We start from the raw sequence: 25890 nt of genomic DNA, 5'->3' as shown, positions 1-25890 counted from the left end.
TTTTCAGCACTCACCTCACTCTTCTGCATTTTTCTCCACTTCAAAGTTCCTAACATGAAAATAAGTCTTTATATACAAAATGTAAGTACGTTAATCAATTCAGCCTTCAAATATACGCCATAACTTGCCATTAACTCGACATATTTGTTTAATTTTAGTGATTTTCAAACCCGCTAGGTGGCTATTAATATAGAAAATATTTGAAAAAAAAATCGTCAAATGCTCATAAAAACCGATTCTGATGTACTAGAGACAAGCGAAAAACGCCATTTTTCATCATTTTCCTTCTGTTTTCCGAAAAATAATATGCGGACTAAGCCCACTTAAGTTGTTTTATTTTGTAGAACAGTGTTATTTTTTATGAATATCATAAAATGTCAAAAGGTTATTTAACAAAAACGTAAATAACTTATACCCCATTGGCCGTAGCTATACACTTTCTTCAGCAAAATTACGCCCCTGAATTCGGCTCAACTACATAAAGTGTTTTCTGTACTTTTAAAATTTTGTAGATACCCAGTTTTGAAGAAAAAATACTGAAAAACACCAAAAATTTCACTTTTTACTAAGTTTTAATGGCCCTGCCGCACTTATAATTCCAAATTTGTACAAACTAACTAACCAAACTTCTCCGTTTGGATCTCCAAAAAAATAAAAAAATGCTGAAAAAAATCTAAGACAGTTCAGGACCACTTTAACAGGCATAAATTTAAAATTTTATCCAAAATCGGCCCATTTTTCAAAAAATCAAAAGTCGCCACCAGTAGGAAGCGTTTTAGCAAACTCACTCCGAAGAAGAAAGTGGTCCTAATACCCTAACCTTTCATTTAAGAAGTGAGCCCGATTACTTTTTTAACATGATGTCATTTTGGGACACCCTAATGTATAGTCTAAATTTTGGTAATTAAAATTACGATTGGGATGATATACTACACGCAGCTGCTGGAGGTACTGTCCAAAATTGGAATTCGTTGTTCTGATACGATGGAATGTGATCAATTTAATGCAAAGCACCTTCTTTGGTAATTTTGAATGAAAAGATTGAGCTGCTTCAGGGTAGTCTGCAGTTACTTCCGATCAAAAGAGAAAAGTTTATATATGGAATCCATTTCCGTCACAGTAGGATCAGCATCATTTCGAATTAAGTGTGAATCAAAATCAAGCAGATAATGACTGTGCAGCGATGGATGAAGCCTATTATCGATTTCCTGTTACGGGCAAGTAACAGGAAATCGATAATGCCTGCATCCTTGAAAGCATTCAAAGAGTTTGGATGCACATGATATTGGACAGATACAACGTTATGTATTTCTTCTCATACATCCAAAAATTTACAGATATTACTGTCACGGTATAACAAATAAGACTAAATATGTATTCGATGAACCGACCAAATATTTCTGCAGACGTTCTAGAAACATTCCTTATTTTAAATAGCGTTTGCGTTAAGCATGATATCACTACAAACAATCCCAAGTTTTGAAACAAACACACATCGATTTTTTAAGAAAGTAACGCAATTTCCATTACTAATTTGATTGCAAGCTTTTTCATTCAAGATCTAACTATTAAAATAAACTATTAAAAGAACTGTTAAAAATCTGATCAATCGGTTCATCGGTTGCAGAGATATCGTGCGCATCACTAACGCTACTGTAAGGAAATGGTTCGGTATAACGGCCGGCAAATTAATCCATTTTTGAATGAAAATTTGAATAAATGCAACATTCTTTAGCAGTGTTTTGAGTATGGCGTGGACTATATATCTAAAAAATAACGAAAACATATCAGTGAGCTTAAAGATATATAGTCCATCGATCTGCAAATCAGTTGGAAAAGCACAATCTGCATTCACTGCTCACTCCAAATGTTTGCCGATAAAGATATTTTGTACAGAATTTCTTTCGCAGAACCTAATCCTTTTGAAGTAAATTAAAAATATTTTTTCCCGGGATTCCAGAATCCCGGGAATGAGAAAACACAATTTCCCGGGAATCGGGAATCCCGGGATATCCAAAAATCCCGGGAATTCCGGGAAATAAATTCCCGAGATGGAAGCTCTAATCGGAATACACGGAACTAAGAATTCTTTATCGGCGACAACAGCATTCCACGTAAATTCATATTCAAATGATAGACGTTTCGCGATGAAATTATAATAATGTATATAAACGTAACAGTTGTTCTTCAAACACACAAGTAGATCTGACAGAAAAGATACTCGCGCTAAGCATTTTTCCCACAAAACTAATGGTTTTATATTTACCTACGACCATGTCTACATCCTAACAGTTCCGAGTAGGCGCTTCGATCGATGGAGCACGAAAAGCACTCATAATTTTCCTGGGGAGAATATGGGCGATCCAAGATTCTTTATATTGAAATCGTTCCGGATTGCCTGATACAAATATTTGTTTGAGTTCATTCGCATTGTTCTATCACGGGTAATAAGAAAAGCGACACTTAGATTAGAATGGCAATGAGAAGGCGGACACTTAGGCATTAGAAGGTAATATTTGTGAAAAATCGCGCAGCTTTAACGAATTTTGCAGTTTTTTTAATTCATTTTGGATATTTCAAAACTAGGAGGTTACAATGTTGAAATATTTTTTTTTTAAAAGAGAAAAAAATTACAGTTATCTTAAGACTAGAAATAAGATTCTATATACAAAAGAGGGGGCAAAAGATTTTTTTTATGAAAAATTTTAAAACAAGGAATTCAATAGTAATAGTTTTTTAGGAAATATTTACAGTTATCTTAAAACTAACAATATAGTTTGGTACACAAAAGGGGGAACAAATATTTGTGAAAAAATTCACAGGTGTTTTAAAACTAGGGATACAATTCTAATTACAAGAGGGGGGACAATAGTTTTAACAAAGAGGTAAAATTACAACTATCTTAAAACTAGGAATACGGATAAATTTTGCAGTTAGATTTAGAGTTAGAAAACGCTCGAACATTGGCAAATTTTGTGGGATAATGGAAGTTTAGGAATCCCAAAGGCATCAACCAACCTTTGTTAAAAAGGATGGATGAACGTCGTGACTTCCTTCGGGTGGCACCTCGGATCATGTCCAATCATTATACGCTGAATGCACATCTCCGGCGTATTGGAGTCGTAATGAGTGTTCTCTGCGCTTGCGGTGACGGCTATCGCGACATTAAACATGTTGTCTGGTCGTGCGCCTAGTATTCTACACACCAAAAAAAAACTAAATTTTACCGGTTAGGTATTTCGAAACATACCACAATCTAACAAACCGTAATTAACGCAATAACAAAATAAAATCGTGTTCTGCTTAATTTTACGTGAATGATGTACTTTCGAAGCGTAGTGCCATAAAAATACATATTTAAAAAAACGCCATATGTGGAGTAAAACTACGTGACTCGCAAAATTCAACGACAGGTTAAATTAAAACCAAATGTAAAACTATTTCATTTTAGATGCTCGTATAGTCATGGTCAAGAGACGTAAATGTCCACGATTTTTTCTAGCTGTGTAGTGCTATATCTGCGTTAAACGAATCCCTTCGGCCTGGTTCTAGTTCGAGATATGCTGGCTATCCTCCAATTTTATTTATATCTACTCTTTTGGTTGACTTACTAACAGGTACCTTCAAATGTTATCCCAAAACAAAACAAAAAACTTTTTCCTTCAATTTTACTGAGGCATCAATACTATTGGTGGATTGATAACAAGCGGATCCAAGGAGGCCAATTGGCGATCCGGTGCATGATGTCCTGATAGTGATCTTCCGTTTGCCACAAAGCTACAAGTTTAATTTTTTTTCCTTGCCATTTTTCTCTGATACGGTCTCTGCTACTGATGTTGGGATCAACAATCTCTTGCCTTCCTTATACAATGTCTACTGATTGTCTAGTGATTGTTTCTCCTTGCTTCAATTTTTAATCAAATGATTATTCATGTTAAAAAATTACAAATTGTTAATATTGTCCTTAAAAATGTTTCTAATTGCATCCCATAGTCTGAATAAAATTGTATATTAACCCATTATTACCCAACTTATTTTTCGCGCGCATCACAAATTGAGTTTTACGATCGGAAAAAAATAATGTGGTCATTCCAGTAAAATTATTTTTGTACTTAAAATAGATGATATAATAAAGAACAACCAGTGAAAATTTCAGTTTGATCGATAAATTGGTTCCCGAGATATCGTGATCGCCGCGAATGAACTTTTCAATAAAATACGACTCCGAAATAATCGAGTTTTTCTGTCGGTACAGCGAGTCAACAGTCTAGCGTATCAAACACTACGCACCGCCTACGAGTGGTCAATAGGTAGCGGTCTATGAATAGATGTCACTCAAGTTGTAGTATTCCGATCTTTAAAAAAATTTGAGAAAATTTTCCTCAGCGTATATAGTTTCAGAAAATCTAATTTTCAAAAATTCGATTTTTTAATCCTGACAAAAATGTGTAACCCCTTAAAGGAAAATTGAATAAAAACAAAACATAAACACCGGTTTAACCACTCTAACTTCTCTAAACGTATTCTGCAAGAGTATATGAACAATATTAACTCATTGATAATGCCTGTTCTGCGTTATTGACTGAGTAATAGGAGTTATTCTTAGCACCTACTATATATAGTAGGTAGGGCAATAATGGGATAATATTTTTTTTCTATCGATCTGCGTCAAAATGTATTTCCATGAGTATAAATATAATAAATAATTCCAAATTTCAAACAAACCCTAATTATTCTCAAGAAAGTTAAATTATAAAGCAAATAATTTTGCATCTGAATAAATATTTGCAATTGTTTTACATCGAGGATTTACAACGCAAGAATTTCTTTTTGTACTGGATAGGGTTTAAGCTTTTTCCACAAGCGACTGTCACATGAGGTAATCTCTAGAAACGAATGTTCTGATTCGCGTACTTGATACTCTTATTAGCACCCGAAAACCCGTTACTTGCTCACCCACACGTCCTTCGAGAGCATTGTCAATCAGAACAAAACGTACCCGAAGCTAATATTATATTTACTTTCCATCCACCGATTCGATCAGTGGGAAGAAAAGGTGATCCTACAAACCAAACTAGGACCGATCCGAAGCGAATCAACCACCACAACCTACCCGGTTAGAACTCACACCTTCCCGAAAAGGCAAGACTCCCAGATTCCGGTTACACGCGAAAGTGCAGATCAATGACCACCACACTCCGTGCAGCCGCAAAACAACCGACGTCACTAACTTCTTCCAGGAAGTCGATTAACTTGTCCGCGACGGTTGTCACCCTAGCCGTTGGCGACTTTCGAGGCCACTGTCTGTTCGCCAATTTGCTTATTATATTCAACCTTGCTTTTTGCGCGCCTAAATTAACAACCGAGAGCGCGCTATATTGGGCTGGTAATCGCGATGATTATCGGTCGAAAATACCGTTTAACGTTCGTCTCGCGTAAATGCAATTAAATCTTCGCTTCGAGGCAGAACAGAACAGTTCATCACCGACACGATCAGATTGACATTTCGGTTTCCAAGGCGTTTCCTGAATTCTTCTTCGTAAACCACCTTCAGTTACGCGCAACATAACGACAAATTTATCCAAACCTTGGTCGGGCCGATTTGAACTTTGCCCGCGAGGGGTACAGCTTGATGCATAATTAATAGCGCCGGGTTTGGTGTTGTTTTCCTTATGCTGTCAGCTATGTGCTCATCATATTTCGCACTGTCTGCCGCCATCAGTGTTGTTTATGTACCGGAGTACCAACCAACCAACCAACCAACCAAGCGACTGACTAACAGGTTAGCTAAATTCCCATGCATTACATCATGATCTCGTTGTGAGCTATGTGCCCTGCTGCCTCCGTGTTGCTTATTGCCACTGAAATGTGACGACAGCCGCATTGCGGAATATGAGTGTGTGTGTGTGTATGTGATGTATGTACAATGCAAATAAGTCTGTCAGTTTGGGTCGTAAATAAAGTTGTCTGCCTAGCTGGGTCGAGACAGCTGGGAAATGGGTTAAAATAAGCATCTCTGAGCAGGCTGAAGGTGCATGAAGTTCCTTATCATTAACAACTTTATATACGCGGAATGGTTATTGGCGGTTTGATTTGGTCTGATGGTGATAATGGCTCTTACTTAAATCCAGAAGAAATTCATTTATATTCTAGAATAAGAATCAGATCAGAATGTTTTTTTTTGAATGAAAGTTTTCGAGCTTCAAGTTACCATGGTCAGATGCAGCAAATAGCGACTCTTGAACTTTATTCAACTAATCGACAATGATCGGACCAGCTCATACCACGAGTCAGTCCGCCAACTCATGCGTTATACTGTCGGAGTAAAGTGTCATGCCTAACACCTCTTTCTACCACAGCGTGTGAATATAGGATGGACCCTTACCTTGGGTTTATGCAAATTCGTGTTACTCAACTCTTCCACAAATTTAGCGCTTCTCAAAAAAATATTTGAGCTCCATCAAATATGACGGACCTTTTAAATCTATCGGATGCAGATGCGGCAAATATGTCGAACAAGAGAAGCATTTGCTGTTTATGATATTAATAGTTAGATTGATTGTAATAGCAAAGCTGTGAGCTCAGCGAGGCATTTAAAGTGGATTTTACGCGCCAAGCTTTTCTTTTGAGGGAATCTTGTTCTTGAATCAGACATATGGAAACTTCTCTGCAAAAGGTTTTAGTTTTAGGGATTTAGCATCGGCGGTGGTCAGCTATTTTCGTCCGCGTCCCTTATCACCTATTTTATAGGGTGATTCATCAACAGTGCTATCTTTGAGAATGAGCCTCGGTAAACCAACTAATTTTTCCGATACTATTTTATTGCAAATAATTAAGTAGTTTTCATTTCGTTTTATTCTGAATTGCACATATTTTGTCGTATGTAAATTTAAATATTCTTTGATTTGATGGCATTGTAAGGGAACACGTATCCGCTGGCTGATGCTAATCGAACAGAACCTTTCTTTGGATTGATCAAACTAATTTCTTTGTTTGTTAAATGTTTATTTGACCAACTAGGAAACTAATCCACTGGACATTTCATGTGCGTGGGAAATACGCATGGTCTTGTCTGAGTGAAGTGATGACTGTTGAATCATGTATGAGGGTTAAGTATTGACAGTTCACAAGAAAAATTAGAAGCCAGTTACTACTTTTAGTAATTAGTGTAAAAATTAGCGTCCTCGATTGTATATTCGACATCCAAAGCTAGTCGTTTCAGGTATTTCGGTAGTGCTAATCTTATGCCGTTTAAAATACGCTTTAGTTAGCTTAAAAACGCGCGTGAATAGCAAAACAATCGGCCCCTTATTCAATTGTTCGCGCAGAAAGAAACCAATACATAACTTTCGTTTTATTTGCTTTAGAATACCAACGTTAATGCACGATAAATAATACTTATATTACGAAATCTTCAATTATTATAAATCTATCATAAATTCTCGGCAGCCGGCTGCCCAGAGCGCAATGAACACAATATAATACTTCTGAGAGTTGCATAGATCGAATCACTTATCAAGGTCAATCCAGATTTATGAAACAAATTTCCCCATCCTACTAATAAAAACTCCTTCCCGTGACAAACGTGGACATAACATTCCTTTCCTTCCCCGATGACTGTAAGGACGTGGCCGGCGCCATTATTGGCATTTCAAAGTATAGAACTCTCGAAACGTGCACATTGAGAATGGATAGCTACTCCCAGACCCCATTTGTTGATGCAATTTCGTTTGTTCTAGTCAATCACGGAGTAGCAACTACGAATTGTACGGTCATCATCCTCATGCTCATGCAATATGCTAGACATATGGAAACTTCTCTACAAAAGTTGGGTTGATTTGTTGCTGCTGCACGTTTATGCATCGTGATACTCTGACCATTTTTGATCAGAGCACTGTACATTTCACCACTAGTATTATTATTTTTTTCTTTTTTTTTATTTCTATTGTGGAGGTTTTAACCTTAAAGTCATTCGCCTTTTTGGGTTAGAAAAATCTCGTATAAAAAATTTCTAACCCTATGTGCGAGGTCGGGACTCGAACCCAGGTGCGCTTCGTACAAGGCAATCGATTTACCAACTACGCTACCCACCTCCCCCCACTAGTATTAAAGACTTTAAAACTTTCAAAGAATCAATTTTTCCTTTTAACATTGAAAATGTTTTACTTGACTATATGGAACTGGGGGTTGGGTATAGAACTAAAATTTGATATTCGATCCGCGTCACGTAAATGTGGCATTATTTTAAACTATTTTGTAGCTCTGTTAAATGTTAATGGTTTTTCGTCACCAATCGTTTCAATCCAACTTGAAGCTGGTTTAAAAGTTTATTTTTATATTTCAACTCTACACTACTCAAAAATCCGTATTATTGTAAAAACATTGTAAAAAATTGAAAAAAAACAGAGAAAGTTTTCACTTACGTTTTGTTAATTGTTGGTTAATTTTCATAACTCGCCAATCAATTCGGAGAATGACTGAGAAAAAAGTGCTGTCAAATTTATTTGTGTTTTAATAGTACTCTATTGACAAGTGTGTAATTCTGCAAAACAAATACTATTTTTGCAAACTCTCGCAAACTTTCCCTAACGCAGACTTTCCCTAACGCAGACTTCATCACCATACCCATAAGCGCCACACAAATCTCATTGCTTAACATAAAATATGTATATGTCTGAGCTACTTCCTTCATTCCATGGGGTGGGGCGGGGTTTGGCGCTCAAATGCTCGATAACTTGTTTGCTTAATTTTGGCGGTTAATCCTCCTAGCAGTAATAGAGAATTTACTCTTCAATCAAATTTTGCTCGTGACTTAATGTCTTCAGCAAAGTTTTCGAAAATACTATTTCAAACAACTTTGCTGAAGATATGTGTTTACGCCGGGATCTGGCCGATACTCAAGCCCGGGAACCAGTGAAACACGACACACAAAGCGGACGAACAGCTCCCAAACAGGGAAACTAAACAAACTCGGCAGGCCCCGCACAGGCCAGCAAAAGGGCGTTCTTTTCCGCCTTCTGCAATCACTTTTAGCCCGCGCAACACTAAAAGTCTCTTTTCTACAACATAATATTTATTTACAATATATACACAAATAGTTATATTTGAATTCCACTGATTCGAATTAATTCTAAGTCCCGGTCTGTGGGGATCCGGTCGTGCGACGTATGCACGGCGAGCGCGACGCACAGTCAGTTCTGCTGGACTGTCTTGATCGGCGATAAACTTTGTACTATATGCAGACTCTGAAGCGTCGCTGAACCCGTGAATCTCCAAGCGGTCGTAACCCGGACGTAACACATGGCGAGAAACTCGAAGGTGGGCAAGTGCTGAAAACTTCTGGTGAAATTCGTGCCATTCGTGAGCGAATCCGTTAGCCACGGGTGTGTCCCAGTCGAGATGGAGCTTCCAAAGACTCTGCAGCATGATTTTCACCAGACACACCCGTGGCTAACGGATTCGCTCACGAATGGCAGGAATTTCACCAGAAGTTTTCAGCTTTTGCCGAAAACTTCTGGTGAAATTCGTGCCATTCGTGAGCGAATCCGTTAGCCACGGGTGTGTCCCAGTCGAGATGGAGCTTCCAAAGACTCTGCAGCATGATTTTCGCCTTTGCAATGGTCGGTCCAATCAAACCTAAGGGGTCGAAAAGACTGCTGATCTGAGAGAGGACCGTTCGTTTGTTCAGAACCGTGCATTCCTTCCAATTCGGCGTCTTGAACGAAAGAAAATCGGTCGACGGTTCCCAGCGGAGGCCAAGTGCAGTCACGGAGGACTCGTGGTCCAAATCGAGTAGTGTTTTCGTCTCTCGGAGCTCCAACGGAATGGTATCAAGAATAGCTTGACAATTCGAAGACCATTGTCGGAGAGGAAGTCCTGCGCCTGCGAGCATTGCAATGAGCTGGTTGCAGGTAACAGCGAGAGATTTAGCATCGTCAGAACCGGACAGCAAATTGTCGACGTAGAAGTCGTGGCGGACAGCGGGTTCCGCCAGCGGAAAATGTTGCCCTTCATCATCGGCGAGCTTCTGCAGCACCCTAGTTGCCAAAAATGGAGCACTGCTTGTGCCGTATGTGACGGTGCGGAGCTGGTAGTTCTTCAGTGGAGCCTCGGGATCTTCGCGCCAGAGAATTCGCTGCAGCGGTTGGTCGGTGGGATGGACCAAAATCTGCCGGTACATTTTTTCAATGTCCGCAGATATCACGAACTGGTGGATTCGAAAACGGAGGACAATCGTCACGAGAGTGTCCTGGATTGTGGGACCAGGAAGCAGGACATCGTTCAGCGAGATACCGGACTTCGAGCGGCATGATGCGTCGAATACGGTACGAAGCTTTGTAGTGGTGCTGTCGAGTTTCATCACCGCGTGGTGTGGAAGGTAGTATTGCGGTTGCGCGTCGATTTCATCGGGGCCAATCTCCCGCATATGTCCCAATCTCACGTACTCGTGGATGAACTGCTGATACATCGCCTTCTTATCGGGACTCGCACCGAGTGAGCGTTCTAGAGAGAAGAAGCGGCGGTGGTCGTTGTATTTGTTGTCCTTTAACTGCCAAAGCAGCTCGTCACGCTTGGGCAGCTTGACGACGTAGCGGCCTTCGGAGTTGCGGGTGGTGTTCTTCAAGAAATGTTCCTCACAGTATCGTTCCGACGGAGACCATCCCTTTGCATCGTGGACTTCTTCGAGCTGCCAGAATCGGTTGACCAATTCATCGATTGTGCAGGGATTACTGAACTGGCACTTGCGTGGATCGCTGTGATCGTGGTTTTCCAATAAACACTCTCCGGAGACGACCCAACCGAACTCTGTGTTCTGCAGAAGCGGTAACTCTTCCCCGAGTGATATCCTGCCGTATCGAAGAATTTGGAAGAAATGGGCGGCACCCAGAATCATGTCGATGTCGCCAGTAACAGCGAATGTTGGATCTGCAAGCTCCACGTGCTTTGGAATCGGCCAGTGGCGGGCTTCTACCGTCGACTGGGGCAGCTTGACGGTAATGGAAGGCAGAACGAGCATGGAGCATTGTACGGAGAAGGGAGTGACTCGAGAGGAGATGGTTATCGTGGCCTGGTATTCAACCAGCGTTGTAGTGTTTCCGATTCCGCTTATCGGGATAGCATGCGGCAATCGGATGCGAGGAAGCTGCAGTCGTTCGCAAAGAGCCCCAGAAACAAAGTTGCGTTGGGAAGCACAGTCCAGCAAGCAACGAGCAGTGACGATGCGACCTCTACCGTTACGGATATTCACTAGCGCAGTCGGAAGGAAAACGGTTCCAGGAATCACTTCGCCAGTATGTGATACGAGGGCAGTCTGAGAACTCATGGAAGGCGCATGAATGTGGGATAAGTTTGCGATTGAGGTAGAGGTAGACGGTTGCTGGATGGGAGCTTGCGAAACAGACTGGGGTGACAGTGAGTTTGGAGCATGCAGCGCAGATGCTGCGGTGAGAGTCGGCTGGAGGGCAACACAGCAAGTTGATCCGGTGGCTTGACCAGAAGCGGGATTGTCGTCAGAGGGCTCAGTATGAAGAAGCGTGTGGTGCTTTTTGGTACATGTACGGCATCTTGACCCAGAACAGTTCCGGGCATAATGGGAACTCGATCTCAAACAGTTAATGCAAAGGTTTTTCTGTCTTACCAGATCGATCCGTTGGCGAAGGTTGAGTTTCCGAAATTCCGGACAGCTGTACAGGTAGTGACTCTCACCGCACTTGTCGCACGGCTTCGGCTTGCTGGCGCTGGAAGAGGGTGTACTGGATACTGCAGTTTGCTGTGTAGCTGCGACTGGAAAGGCTGCTAGCTTGGATGTCGGATTTGGCTTGCTGCGAGGAGGAGCGGTGTTCGAAGTGGCTGAAGAAACTGCTTGCAAAACTCGAGCGTAGTTCTGGAGGAAGTTTACCATCGTCACGTATGATGGCATTGAAGTTGACGCACCAGTGCTTGTGTCCTCTGATGTGCCGGCGGTTCCTCCCAGAACCGAAGCGATGTTGTCAGCATCGAGTTTGCTACAGTGGTTCTCCCATTCCCGGAGCGTACAAGGATCGAGGCGTATAGATAGCTGGTAAACCAGGATAGAGCTCCATCGGTCTGCTGGTTCACCCAAGCTCTTCAGAACGGAGATCTGCTGCTCGAAGCGATCGATCAGCGCAAGCAGATCTTCAGCTGATTCCTTGCGCATCGCTGGAGTGTCGAAAAGCGTCCGAATGTGACACTTGATTAACTGCCGGTTGTTCTCAAAACGCAGCCGCAACGTTCGCCAAGCGTCCTTGTAGCCCTGCTCGCTTATTTTGATAGGGTCGAGAATGCGAGCTGCCTCTCCTTGAACGAGGCCCTTCAGATAGTGCATCTTCTCGACCGCACTGATGTCGCTCCGGGAACCTACTGCGGATTCAAATGAATCGCGAAAAACACACCAGTCTTCCAACTTACCGCTAAACTTGGGTAGGTTAAGCTCCGGAAGCCTGATGTTCATTGGTCTCGATGGTGCGGGGTTGGCAGAAGGGGGAGAACGTGTTTTCTTCGCCAGTTTGGCCAAGTAGAAGGACCGAAGAGCATAATAGCGACCGTCGAACAACTGCCGTTCCTTTTTCAGGTCGATTGGCTCCTTATCGGTGGAAAACATCTCCAATTTCACCACCGTCCGGTGAAACTCGTCGTAAAATTTCTCCAACTTTTCCGCCCACGCTTCTACTTGGCCCGCAAACTTACTGTCCTTGTCGAACTCCTTCGCATAATACTCCAACAAAGCCATTGAATCGACAATATTCTGCTTCGTCAGCTCCAACTCACTGAATTTCCTCTCGTCGGCCATTTTCTTCTTCGGTAGCGCCGTATTCCCGTTCACTCACGCACTTTTCAACCTCCAAGAATCCAAAATGCACCCGAGCAGTCAATTTGCCAAATAAAAATTTCACCGCGAAACTTTAACACTTTTTCGAAAATCTCTCTTCAGAAATATTTACGTTCCAGCACGGCGCGCACCGTTCAGGCAGTAGGTAAACAATGCACACTACCTACGCTATCGTCAGCTGGCTGTGTCTCGCACGCACTACTCGTTGTGACGATGTAAATATTCTGCGATGGTGGATTCTTGGAGGGAACACTATGCGGTTTTGTTTGCACTACCGCGTAAAATGGCTAGTTTGCCGCTTGGGGACGCTACCGAAAATCACCTTTCGCGCACTTTTTCTGGCTCTACCCGTCTTCAGCGGGGCCGTTCTTTGCGATTTTTTCGCCTATTCTGGGCAATTTACAATCACTTTTTGCCTCTTCTGGGCACCTTTCGTTCACTTTTTGCCTATTCTGGGCAGTTTTCTGTTCACTCGCGGGCACTTTTTCTTCAAGATCCGGTTCGAAGGACCAAATTTATGTTCACGCACTTCACCACTCTTCTTACTTTCTGGATCTTTTAGAAATTTTTTCGCCTATTCTGGGCAATTTACAATCACTTTTTGCCTCTTCTGGGCACCTTTCGTTCACTTTTTGCCTATTCTGGGCAGTTTTCTGTTCACTCGCGGGCACTTTTTCTTCAAGATCCGGCTCGAAGGACCAAATTTATGTTCACGCACTTCACCACTCTTCTTACTTTCTGGATCTTTTAGAAAGTTTTTTGCCGTTTTCACCTGCTGAATCAGGACTTTTTCTGCATCCACTGCACTTTCAGCTGTCGCGCGCGAGTATAACGGGTTTGTAGGGAACTTTGGATATCGCGAAAATGAAAACTCGAAAAACTGTTTTTCTGCGACCGACACCAACGATTGCGTTTTACTATCTCTTAGGGCTAGGTGAGTATTTACAGGTATGTACAATGCATAAAATTTCATTTCAATTCAGGTTCATGTTGTGGTGGATTAAAGGTGAGTATTGAACAATATGAATACCACATTTATTCAGAGTATCAAAACATAATTATATTTAAAAAAAAACCTTTAAAGCGCGTTTATTCTCATATTACTGTATTTGATGAATCTCTTCTGCGGTTTATTAACAATAAAATTCACATTGCATACCTTGATGCTCTCTGAAACTTACAAAAAGTTATATCGAAGAGAACTGATTTTGAAATTTTTTCCTAAATGCTGTTTTATTTCTCGATGTGATGCATCCAGGTAGCCTGCATATGTCAACAACTCATTCTCCATAATTGTTTCTAGGAGACTTAATCACTAAAATTTTAATATCAAAAGATACGCTGTTTTATGTTGAAAAACTCTTTTAAACTTTTAAAATTGATTACTTCAAAATTATGTAATCTTGATCGTTGAAAAGGTTTTCGAAAATTGATTCCCCTTAAACAGTTGCATACTGTGACTTCATTGACATATTATACAAGAAAATAATCTGTAGAGGTTTGAAAACATTTCCATGTTGATTCTCCTTGTTTGTAGACTGAAATGGCATTTGTTAAACTACTTATGGTTCTAAATTTTCAATAATTTATCAACCTCTTATTAAATTTTAGCATTTTCAAAAAATAAACGATTTTCATTAAAACCTCCTATTAACCAAATATCTGGCTACGCCACTGGTCGGCAGCATGAGTAAAATTATTGATTCTGCTACTGGTAAGATTTCGCAGCAATGATTGCACAAAATATAGCGTGATGCCGAATTTTCCGTCCAAACTGCGGAAGTAAAACGTTCGTCGATGCTAGCTGGTAGGATTTCACCGGTGCTAGACAGAAGCGATAATAGCACAACAAACAGCGAGATGTCAAATTGCTGATTTATATCGTGCGTAAGAGCCATGATGACAAGGCTCAAATCGTTCCATGACATTCTTGCCCGACTTGACTTATTAGGACGAATACATAGCGGATACAGATTTGAATTTTAAAAATCCTTCTATTAACTTGATTTACCTTTGCGCTTGTTGAGGATCAATTCTTAACCTTTATCAATCAATAATAACAATAACATTAGAAGTAAACAACAATCTGCAAATATTCCAGAAATTATTTAAAATATTGATGAATCGGAAATTGTTGAAAAGATTACAGAAAATCGGTCAATGTGGCAACCCAGTCCTTTAAAGCGGCACCAGGCAGCTCTTGCAGCTGCATCGCAAAGTTGATAAAAGAGTTTGCCGTGTTTCAAACGTCCTTCTTTGACATAAGCTACAGAAGAGCAACACTGCGGTAACGAAGGACGATTCGGACTTCTCCTTTTAGCAAACTCGGGTTTATTGTTCGAGTATGCTTTAAGCTGAAATTTTAATTCATTGTGAATTCTTCTTTAGGTTTTAATTTTTAGTTTACTTACAGTAAAAGTCGCATTGTACTAATCATCTAAGGGGCTAATCGTGATTCTGCTGTACTGTAATGTCATCGCTGGACTGTGTTGCTAACAAGCAATGTTCATCGATGCGTGCTGGAATGATTGTGCCGTTCGTATACCCAAGCGAGGATAGAATGAACGATGTTCAGTCATTCATTTTATTCCTTCCATCCAAATTATTAATGTGACACAAATCAATTTATACTATAAATTTTATAGCTATTTTAATGTCGCTTAATTTTTCATTTTAATCATTGAATTCAATTTATTCTGTTTATTTTTTCTTCTCTTTATTCATTTTACCAGATCTATTTATATTGTTCTATTTATTCATTTCATGGATTTTATCCATTTTATTCATTTCATGTTTTATTTATTTTATTTTTTTTATATATTTTCTTTACTTTATTTTGTTTAATTTATTTATTTTGAGCCTGTAAGATCCCGCGCGCGCAACTTTCTATTGCGAGTGGAGATCTTTTTTCGCGTCGGGAAGATGTTCCTTCTCTCACCAACTTCAGGGTTATGTCTCTCTCGGTGTCGTTTACGTCATACTAGCGATCAGATGTTCTTCCTGGCTTCCTGCCTTTGCGGGTCACAATGCAATTTCAAATTGGGGTAAACCCCTGTATTTATGCATAGCTGCATATAACCTAACTCAAATTAAGTCATATTTTTCGTGTTTCATCTAACAGCTAACTGGGCCGCTAGCTAGACACTAGATCCAAAAAATGACACATAACTTATGTGTACAGTGAACGACTGATCGAGACTGATGTCCCGGTTTGCAAAGAGTTCTTTTTTTACCAACGAGGACCAAATTGAACCAAAACTTTGTGGCTTACACGCTAATGTGGCAAAATAATACAATTTTAAATTGGGGTAGTTATGTGTCATTTTTTGGATCTAGTGTCTAGCTAGTGGCCCAGTCAGCTGTTAGCTACTGACGAGAAGAATCCGAAACACAAAAAAATGACTTAATTTTTATTTATTTTATTTATTTTATTTATTTTATTTATTTTATTTATTTTATTTATTTTATTTATTTTATTTATTTTATTTATTTTATTTATTTTATTTATTTTATTTATTTTATTTATTTTATTTATTTTATTTATTTTATTTATTTTATTTATTTTATTTATTTTATTTATTTTATTTATTTTATTTATTTTATTTATTTTATTCTATTTTATCAAATATTCAATTTTATTAGTTTTATGCACCTAATTTGTTTTATCAATTCCTTCTTTTGATTTAACTAAATTTTATACATTTTAATTGTTATTAATTTTATGGATTTGAATATTGCCAAAACCTGAATGAAATGAACAGTTTGTCAGATTATTCATGCTATCGGTGTTATTCAATTTTATTTATTTTATGGACCCTTTAACATTGCATGAATGCTGCCTTAATCTTCATTTCTACCCATTGGTTGTATACTAGGCGAAAGTGAGAAAAAATTAGTGGCTTCAGCATTTTTGGTGTAAACTGTGCTCTATTTTCGTTGAACCATTGTAGCACGTCCTTGCTACAATGGTGACTAGCTAGATCTGGCCAAAATGTAACTAGAACACTATGAGATGCAATTAAGGGTGAATTCTATTTGTTATGGCACCCCATTCCCAACTCTTCCAAATTAGTAGTTTTATCCATTACAAAAACGTTTGTTTTCTTGCCACAGGAACAAATCCCTTGCCACACCATATTTTAATTTGTGAAAACAAACTTGAATCTGTTATGAAACTTGCCACCAGCCTTGCCAAATTTGCACTCCAGGATTTCTTTAAAATAGGCATCCTCGTTTGAGACACATCCAATGAGCTTCATCACCACCCGGCCATACATCACATGGAAACCGTTGAGAATCCGAGGGAAAAAAATTCTTCAAGTGGCGTTTGTGACAGATTCCACTTCTCTGTACTTTGACAAGAATCTTTTAATGTAATCTGTGCGAGTGCGCGGTACCCAATCGTGTAAGTGGATTTCCGTCATATCATTGTCCATACCCCATGAACTTTAACCCATATAGTCCAGCGATTCCACATATTGTTTGGATTATACCCTGAACAGGTCGTTAGGCTCTTGGATCATAAGATGTTTATTAGGGTACACCTTAGATCGTTTTCATATTCGGCGTCGTACTGCATGTTGTTCTTCGCTACAGAGCTTTCTACTTCGACTAAAGAGTTGAACGTTATCAGTGCTACGTTCCTTGTATGATGTAGTTGTATGTGTGACACTTTTGTAAACACAAGCTCTATTTTCACCTTTATCAACTGTTCCACCTCGCGCACTGTTGGTCTACGACGGGTCTGCGTGAAGTCAATCGCGGTTGAGTTCTTCGGTAATGGGCACAATTTATTTTGTGATTTTACTCATTTCACTCACAAAATGGAGGCAACCGGTCTTCGCTGTTTCTATAGCGTCACAAGCGTGCACGGAAAATAATTGTTCCCAAAATCGTTAATAAAGTGCCATGAGTTCTGGAACAATCACGTTTTTACGTTACGAAAACAGGACCATGAACAAAAATCATGGCTTTTATAATTGTGTTCAATTTCCCTTCAGTAACGTCCGTATAATGCTTTCATCTGTGGAAATATTTGTTTTTGTTTTGTGAACTTCTGTCACGGTTTCCGCCAAGTTATTTCTAATTCGATTCTCAGTACGCGAACTAATTCACAATTTTATGAACATTATTCATAAAACCAAAGGTTGCCTCATGATTTTTTCATAGATATAGGACATTAGTTCACAAAATCTAAATATTTTGGATTTTTTTTCGTGAACTGTTTCACGAAATTCAGAATTTTATTCATGAATTCATGAATCCATTCAATCCTCGTGAACTAAGTCATGATATCTAATATATTAATCACGATCCAATATCCGTGATGGTCGTGAAATGGTTCACAAAATTATCAAATATTATTCAAGTATTCGTGAACTGGTTCATGATTCCTAATAGATTAATTTCAATCCAATATCCGTGCTCGTGAAATAGTTAAAGAAATCATGAAATGTTTTTCATAGATTCGTGAACGGGTTCATGATACCTAGTATAATAGCCACAACTTATCATTCGTTTTCGTGAAAAAGTCCACGAAATCATAAAATATTGCTTATGTATTCGTGAACTGGTTCATGATTCCTTACATAATAGTCACGATCCAATATCCGTGCTCGTAAAATAGTTCACGAAATCATGATCCAGTTCATATTGTCACGTTATACCGAGTAAAAAAACCGTTAGTTACCAAAAAATAATAGTTCAAGATAAGGCGAAGAGAGTTTACGAATACCATGATAAAACTGCTGATATAATGAACATTAGTTACATTACTTTTTGAAAGTAAACCTAAAAAAAAAATATATGATAACATGAACAGAAATTACGAAAATCGTGACTAAGATCCTGAAATCATGAACATGAATCATTCTACTCATGACTAAAATATCACGATAACGTGAATAGAAATTACGAACATCGCGACTAAGATGTTGAAATCATGATGATCATTTGACTGTCGGCTGTGTATTCCCAAATCATGGACTAGAATCACAACAAAAACTAAACACCATGTACCGTAAACCGGGGTGACTTTGATCACTGGGGACTTTTTTCGTAGATCGCTTATTAAACCAGAATAGTCTACCGAAACCTTTTAATTTTAAATGATTTTTACTCTAAACTTAAAAAATATTGATTTTTTATACTTTTTGAGTATATTGTTCGGTTTTGGGTACAAAAACTACAAACAAACCGAAATTTGACTTAACCTTTTTTTTACGAAGCTTCGTAAAGTGTTTATTTTCTATAAAACAAATAAATCTCAGATTTGAGCAAGAGTAATAAATTACAAGCGAGTTTTAATTTTCCTTTAGAGTGGGATGTGCTAAATATATTTTTATGAGTTTGCTTATTTTAAATACATTTTTTGTGTAACTAGTTGGCAATTATTTCAAATTATTTCAAGCTAAAATTCGCAATATTTTTTATTGTTCAATAGTCCAACGTGTTAAAATGGATGAAACTTTTTGTACATTGATAAAGCACTGAAATAAAACAATTTTAGCAGTTTTAAAGGTTTTCAGAATCTTTTATTCTAGTTGGTTACAAATTATACGAATTTTGTTTATTCGGATTTTACAGTATATTGAAATACTTTGTACAATACCGATTAACATCTATTTAGCAATCAAGTATCATTCCAGAATTAGTTTAAACAAACATTTGAATGAAAAACATTGACATCAATAACTTAATGTGGGTGAACATGCAGGTTATCAAAGTTACCCCGGGATACGAAAACGGACTTCAATTTGAAATCATTTTTGGAAAAATAGCTGGAAGCGGAGAATTTTAGGTAAAACCATCCAATCTTATTCTTCATACACCAGTTCATGGTTTAAAAATATTAAACTTGAAAAAAATGTGTTGCGCCTAAAAATATGTAACGATTACTTCGAAAAAAGATCAATGTCACCCCGGTTTACGGTATGTAAACTGTAACACCATATTGAGGCGAGCTAGTTTTTTGGAAACACAAATAGTTTCATGAATACGAGGTTTATTATTATTAATTTTAGGAACTTGGTCACGGTTTTCGTAAATCGATCAGTTCACGAAATCGTGACCTTTTGTTCATGAATTTATGAACGGATTTTTTTCCGTGTATGATAAGGGGGAAAAATTGGGTAAAGGGAAGGCCAATATTCCTCTACTAATGAGAAAATTGGCTAGCTTAATCTTGTCACTAAGTTAGTGTCGGACTCTGATGAGACGAAGTCGAAAATTCCATAACTAATTTAAACTCAAATTTCATAACTAATTTAGTGCATTTTTTACTACAATAGATCTAAATACTGGTCGCAGTGGCTCGTTTTCAACATCAAAAATGTATTTTTAGTTATTTAACCTACAAAAATCTCGCAAATTTAATTTATACAAGTTCATCTTCAATTGAATAATGTATCCAACGATAACCATCGATAAAAGTATTCGACCTTTCTTCGGCAGCCAAAACCTCCAGCATAGCATCGACTCGTTCGCCAAACCACTATTGGAAGGTTACAAGCTCATCATCTTCTTTCGAGCGGACTGGTTGGTTAACCGATGGAGGAAACGTTCAGAGCATGTGTCCCTGTACTCTTAAACTGTACGATAGGAAAACTTTCACGAGTTTGTAGTTGAATCCATTCGTTTTAGTTCCGTGCTCAGATTCTACAATCTACACCCGATCTCTGCCATACGTTCTCCGACTTCAGTCAGTCTGCGTAGCGCCTTTCCATCAAGAGTTCGAATAGTATTAAATAAAGGAGAACGAAACAATTGGAGCAATGATTGCCGATTAGAGATTCGGTTTTCGGAATAGATCATAAATCCGTCAATATACTGATTAAACGAGGGATTGCTTTCGGGAATCGTTGTAGACGTTCCAAAACAACCTACTTCCTAGAAGCATATTCACCCAACCTCAAACTATAAAAGAAAACATGCACCCGATCCACCGAATTTGGCGCGTGGGCTTTTCTACCTTGCTTTCCCCGCTCAAGCTGTCGCTGAACCGAAATCGTTTGCGGTTACATAACAGCCACAAGACACTCTGACGGATAGGGGGCGCTCACTGCCAACTCGTTCCCCGGCAATCGGTGTCGCGTACGCCCGCCATCGATTCCATTCCTAGCTTGGGTCTAGAGCTCGCATTTGTAGTGCTACTATTTACTATTGCCTCACAATAACTGGCCATGCCGAGGCATGCCGTGGCATGCCAAACCCTACGATATGGTCACACACAACTCCGCCGGTTAGTCTCAGGATTTTGCGAAATGCGCGCTAAATGAATTTAAAGCAAGAGATTAATATTTTTTCGAATCGGACGGCAGCCGACTAACAGTCGCACTCAAAATTCAATTGGAGCACTCAACGCGCAACAATGGGCCGGTATGCTGCGTGGATTGCGCCAGTAGTGTGTTGGCATTGGGGTGGTCTCGCTCGCTTATATGGCGTCGAACTGAGAGGTTCCCACGTGGTCCCAGCACGCCACCACCATGAATCATTATTAATCGGATTGTTCTGTACCGTAAGCCGGATGGTAAAGAACTCGAACCCAGGCAGTAGTGGCAGCAGGGTGGCATTCTTGATGGGTGTGTCAATTAATGGTGCTCCGGTTTGCGAAACCCATCAAGGCCAAAACTCACGGGGTCTTTGATCCGATTACGCGTTTCTCGAGTACCATTTGTTTCCTAAGTTAATTCGTATAACGTGTAATAGAATGGGAACTGCCACACCGATTACCATAATTCTCAACAATACCTTGACTAGATTTGTTAATCAAAATTCTTGTTTATCTTCTATTTCAGCTTGGGATCCCTCGAGGCCACCCTACCGCGTGAGATGGTGTCACGGCGTAAAATTTTGTCCCGTTCGCGGGACGACCTAAATCTCGACTCGTCGTTCATCGCCCAGGAGGAAGAGGAAGACGTCTGGTACCAGAAGGAGAAGCTCTATAAGGTAAGTTGTTTTGCGATCGGCGGCCTATTGATTGGCATTGGTGGGGTGGCCGCTTTCGACCACCGGTCGGCAAGGCGGTGGCCTTTTTTCCCCTTACATATGTGTACGTACATACAAATACGAAGATCAAATGCTCCGTTGATGGTGATAATAGCGAAAAAAAAGTTTGCGGCTCAGTTTGGGGCTTCGATGTGTCAAGTGGTATGACGGTTATTTGTTTCTATCGTTTCTATCATGCGCCTAGATACGGCTGCGAATAGTATGCGAGTGTTATGAACTATTTGTATACAAGACGAAATGGCAATGAATGTGACATAATTTCAACAGGTACTTGTTAATATAGTGTCAAATATTGCCTGCAGCTCTAACGTAACACATTTCCCAGACTTTCAAATATTTGTATTAAATTAGAAAATTAATTTCCCTTTCATTTTCATCTATAACTTTAAATGATGGATGTTGATGAGAACCTCTTCTAACTCCCAGATCTTAGAAATATTCTCAACTTAATAACTGTATTCTCAGATTGAAAGATGTCTTTCACCAACAACCGGTATCTACACGACGCATCAATCTAGTAGCTAATATTCGAAGTGCCATCCCACTGTGCCGCTTGCTACCAGCTCACCACTACCCGATAGAGCAGATCTCCCATCCTGTGCCTGACCATACTACGTAGCAAGCCAGCCACTTTTTTACCCAACCAATACAAACCAATGATTTAAATATCATCCCCATAAAGAAGCGAGGAAAATGAATGGAGAGGAAAAACCGCGCAATTACGGCATAATTGAAAGCGAAATCAACCGGTCCGGTCACTGTCAGCGGAGCTAGTCGACACGGACGGCGGCTACGAGAGGAGGCACGGGCGCAGCATCAACTCGGAACGGATGATGGACGCTTTTTGCGTTTGTATGAAAGTGAAACTGGTGCCAGTACACCACAGCATCAACCATTACCATCTTCTGATGAGTTCTGCTTTCAGGGACAGCTAGGCAAAGTGACAGGCTGTCGTATGCCCCCGCTGGAGGCACTACATTGTTTCCGCCGGTGTACACGAAATCCTACGGTAAATGTCAATAACATCACTCTCGAGTGGATCTTCGATTGTATTTTTACGCCTCTCAATGGGCGATCGTTGCCCTGGAGATTGTTCAAATTACGTCAGTCTCCGTCGAATCTAGTTACAACGGAACGGATCAGTAAATTGAAAATCTGCACACCCGAGAATTGAAACTGCACTCATAATTAGACAATCTTTGTCCCTGGACCAGTGCCGTACAATATTTGCCAAATTTATGACCGTACAAAATTAGCAATCAACCGGCGAAACCATCTGGTCATCCTCACGTTCGCTGCAGCTAATGCGGTTGCATCGTGCGCCCCATCCCAGAGCCATCGCCATCGTCGTCGTCGTCATCCGCAGTGTAAGATTGAGATTAATGGACTTGCACAACTAGACCTAGCTGACCTATAGATAGCCTATCACCCTCATCACCCTCTCGGCAGCAGCGTGTATTTGCACCGCCATGCAATGCAATATTCTCACCCAGAAGGAGGCAGGCTGCGTGCCCAGTGTGTCTCCGTGACTCGGTAAGTTGCGAAAACAGCAACTGGGAGGCTACGCAATCTTGTCCGTAAGTGTTGATGAATTATGATCCAGGCCACACCGTTTTGAACTGGTGGGAAATTAGTGGTAGTAAAACTGGCGGCAGCGGTGGCGGCGGCGGTGACTACTGCAACCGGTAATCACCTAAATCAACCCGGTAAATGTTGTCAAATAATGATCGTTGGAAGAGGCGTTGATGGCGCGCTGGGTGCTGCTGCTACTAGATGTAGAACAAAGTAAATGTGTTGCTGTTAGTCATCCTTGAATGAGATGTTTTGAGCAGTTAAGCAATATTGATCCTGCAAGTATGAATACAGCATTAGAATCATGATCAATGGAAATCTAATCAAGGATCATAAATTATTCTAAGGTTTATTAATTATTCTCCTTAATAATTAGGACAAACCTTAAAATGTCTCGAATCAATTGCTGTATCACACTTTCAATACAGTATCACTAGCTTCCGATAGATGGAAGAGAATACGTTACAAAGCTATCAAACTTCGCATTCGTTGATTTCAACATGAATGACGAATGGTATGATTTGACCTTGAGACGTTTCGCGGATGCCTACTACTAGGGCAATTGATGCATGGCTAATATTCGATCTGATACCGATGTCCTTATCGATTTGACTGGTTATAAATATTGTCCGGTAAACTTATCGCATACGAAACTTTCACTTATTGACGGTAGTGATGCAATTCCAGCGTTAGGCAGTTTTCATGGTAACTCATCTATAAATTTAATAGACTCTAAATGTAATATTTAAAGTGTGCGTCATAAAATACGCGAAAAATACTCTCTCATGTATATAAATAGTTGCGTTGCGTAAGCACGGTATACTTCGTAGATTGCAGACTGATGACTCTCATTTCCAGCCAGACTAATTGAGGAGCATTGTTTGGGAATAACAATTGATCCAGTCCAAGCGAGAGTTTCGCCTGAGAGCCACCATTGCGGGCCACGACCATCTTTACCGTAACTTGGGATGAGAAAGGAAGTGTTGATGTGGTACTTACTTAACGGAAGGCCCCGACTCAGTGACACTCCCATAAGTACCACGGATTGGGTAGTGGGTGGGTTGTTAGTCAGGAGAATATATTTTCGTGCATGTTTGAATAGTTTATTGACTGTAGGATACGTAAATGTCCTAGGCGTTTAAACTCTGGCTAATCGTTTATCGAGATTGTTTGATCGAAAACAACTTGAACTCCGGACAGCCGGCTGTCGGGAGTGTTGTCGACAATGTAAAATGGACCGTAAACAATGAGTTTAAAAGTGGTATGGCGGAACATTTCTAAATTATGTCACGCAAAGATAACCCAATACCACTCTGTCATATTACCACGTTATTTTCCCCTTGGTCTAATACGAATCAAATTATTTTAGTTCTTCCTTCATTTTGTAGTAGCACATTAATGCCGCTACCCGCAAAAGTGTTCATGTTCTACGAAATTTTGCTATATAAAAGGCGCAATCGTGCGTAAAACGGCCGATTGCGTCGAAGCACATTACATGCTCCCCTCCTATTTATGTCACAGTTAGTCTTATCTCTTCCTCCTAATAGCGTGGCAGAATTTATAAATGGTTCTTATTGGTACAATCACAAGCATATTGAGATCCAGTAACTTGAAATTTTCCACCTCGTTCGAGTAAACGTTCCGATATTACAATGAAGACGCGAAACAGAAAAAATATAAATGCTGCGTTCCTAAACGATATTAACATTATGCACGAATCAAACACCCCCGTTTCCAAATAGTACGTACTTATTCTTAGCTCAGTATAATTCACTGATGAGTTAATGGACTAAAAGTAAAGCATTAAATATGACCATAAAACATTTGTTCCTCGTGCTGTAATGATTGCCGCAAATTGGTAATTGGATTTGAATTGATCTTTCGAATTGTCAATTCTCCACCCTCATACATAATTCAAAAGTCATTCACTCAGAAAAGACCATGCGTATTTCCCACCCGCAATAAAGACCCAGTGGATTCGTTTCCTAGTTGGTCAAATAAATACTAAACAAACAAATAAATTAGTTTGTTCAGTCTAAAGAAATGTCAGCTCGATTGGCATCAACCGGCGGATACGTGTTCCCTTACAATGCCATCAAATGAAAGTACATTTAAAATTACATACGACTAAATATGTGCAATTCAGAATATAACGAAATGAAGATTGCTTAATTATTTGCATTTAAAAAAAGATCAGAAAAAATTAGTACACAACCAAGGTGGTTCATTTTCAAAGATAGCACTGCTGATGAATCACTTTATAAAAATTGGTGATAAGGGACGCGGAAGAAAATAGCTGACCACCGCCATACTCTCATGTATACAAATAGTTTACACCAACACAGAAACACAGCATCTTCACCAAAAAAATCATTTATTTAGTAGTTTATAACCGATTTTTAGGGCTATTTTAAAGATTTATTTAGCCCATTTTACATATATTATTTCATGTTTCGAATGTT

General features: G+C 39.5%; 1 protein-coding gene across 1 annotated transcript in view; it reads left to right on the top strand.

The window, feature by feature from the left end:
• The window catches only part of LOC131693716 (uncharacterized), a 657809-nt gene that overhangs the window by 312633 nt on the left and 319286 nt on the right, over positions 1 to 25890 (top strand). The window contains exon 3 of the mRNA XM_058981797.1: positions 21646 to 21796. Within this exon, the coding sequence (XP_058837780.1) occupies positions 21646 to 21796 (151 nt within the window). The remainder of the gene's footprint in view (positions 1 to 21645; positions 21797 to 25890) is intronic.

Source organism: Topomyia yanbarensis, chromosome 3 (assembly GCF_030247195.1).
Source record: "Topomyia yanbarensis strain Yona2022 chromosome 3, ASM3024719v1, whole genome shotgun sequence".
NCBI classification, from domain to species: Eukaryota; Metazoa; Arthropoda; class Insecta; order Diptera; family Culicidae; genus Topomyia; species Topomyia yanbarensis.
The sequence above is the reverse complement of the archived record's forward strand: the minus strand, read 5'-3'. Positions and strand labels throughout refer to the sequence as shown.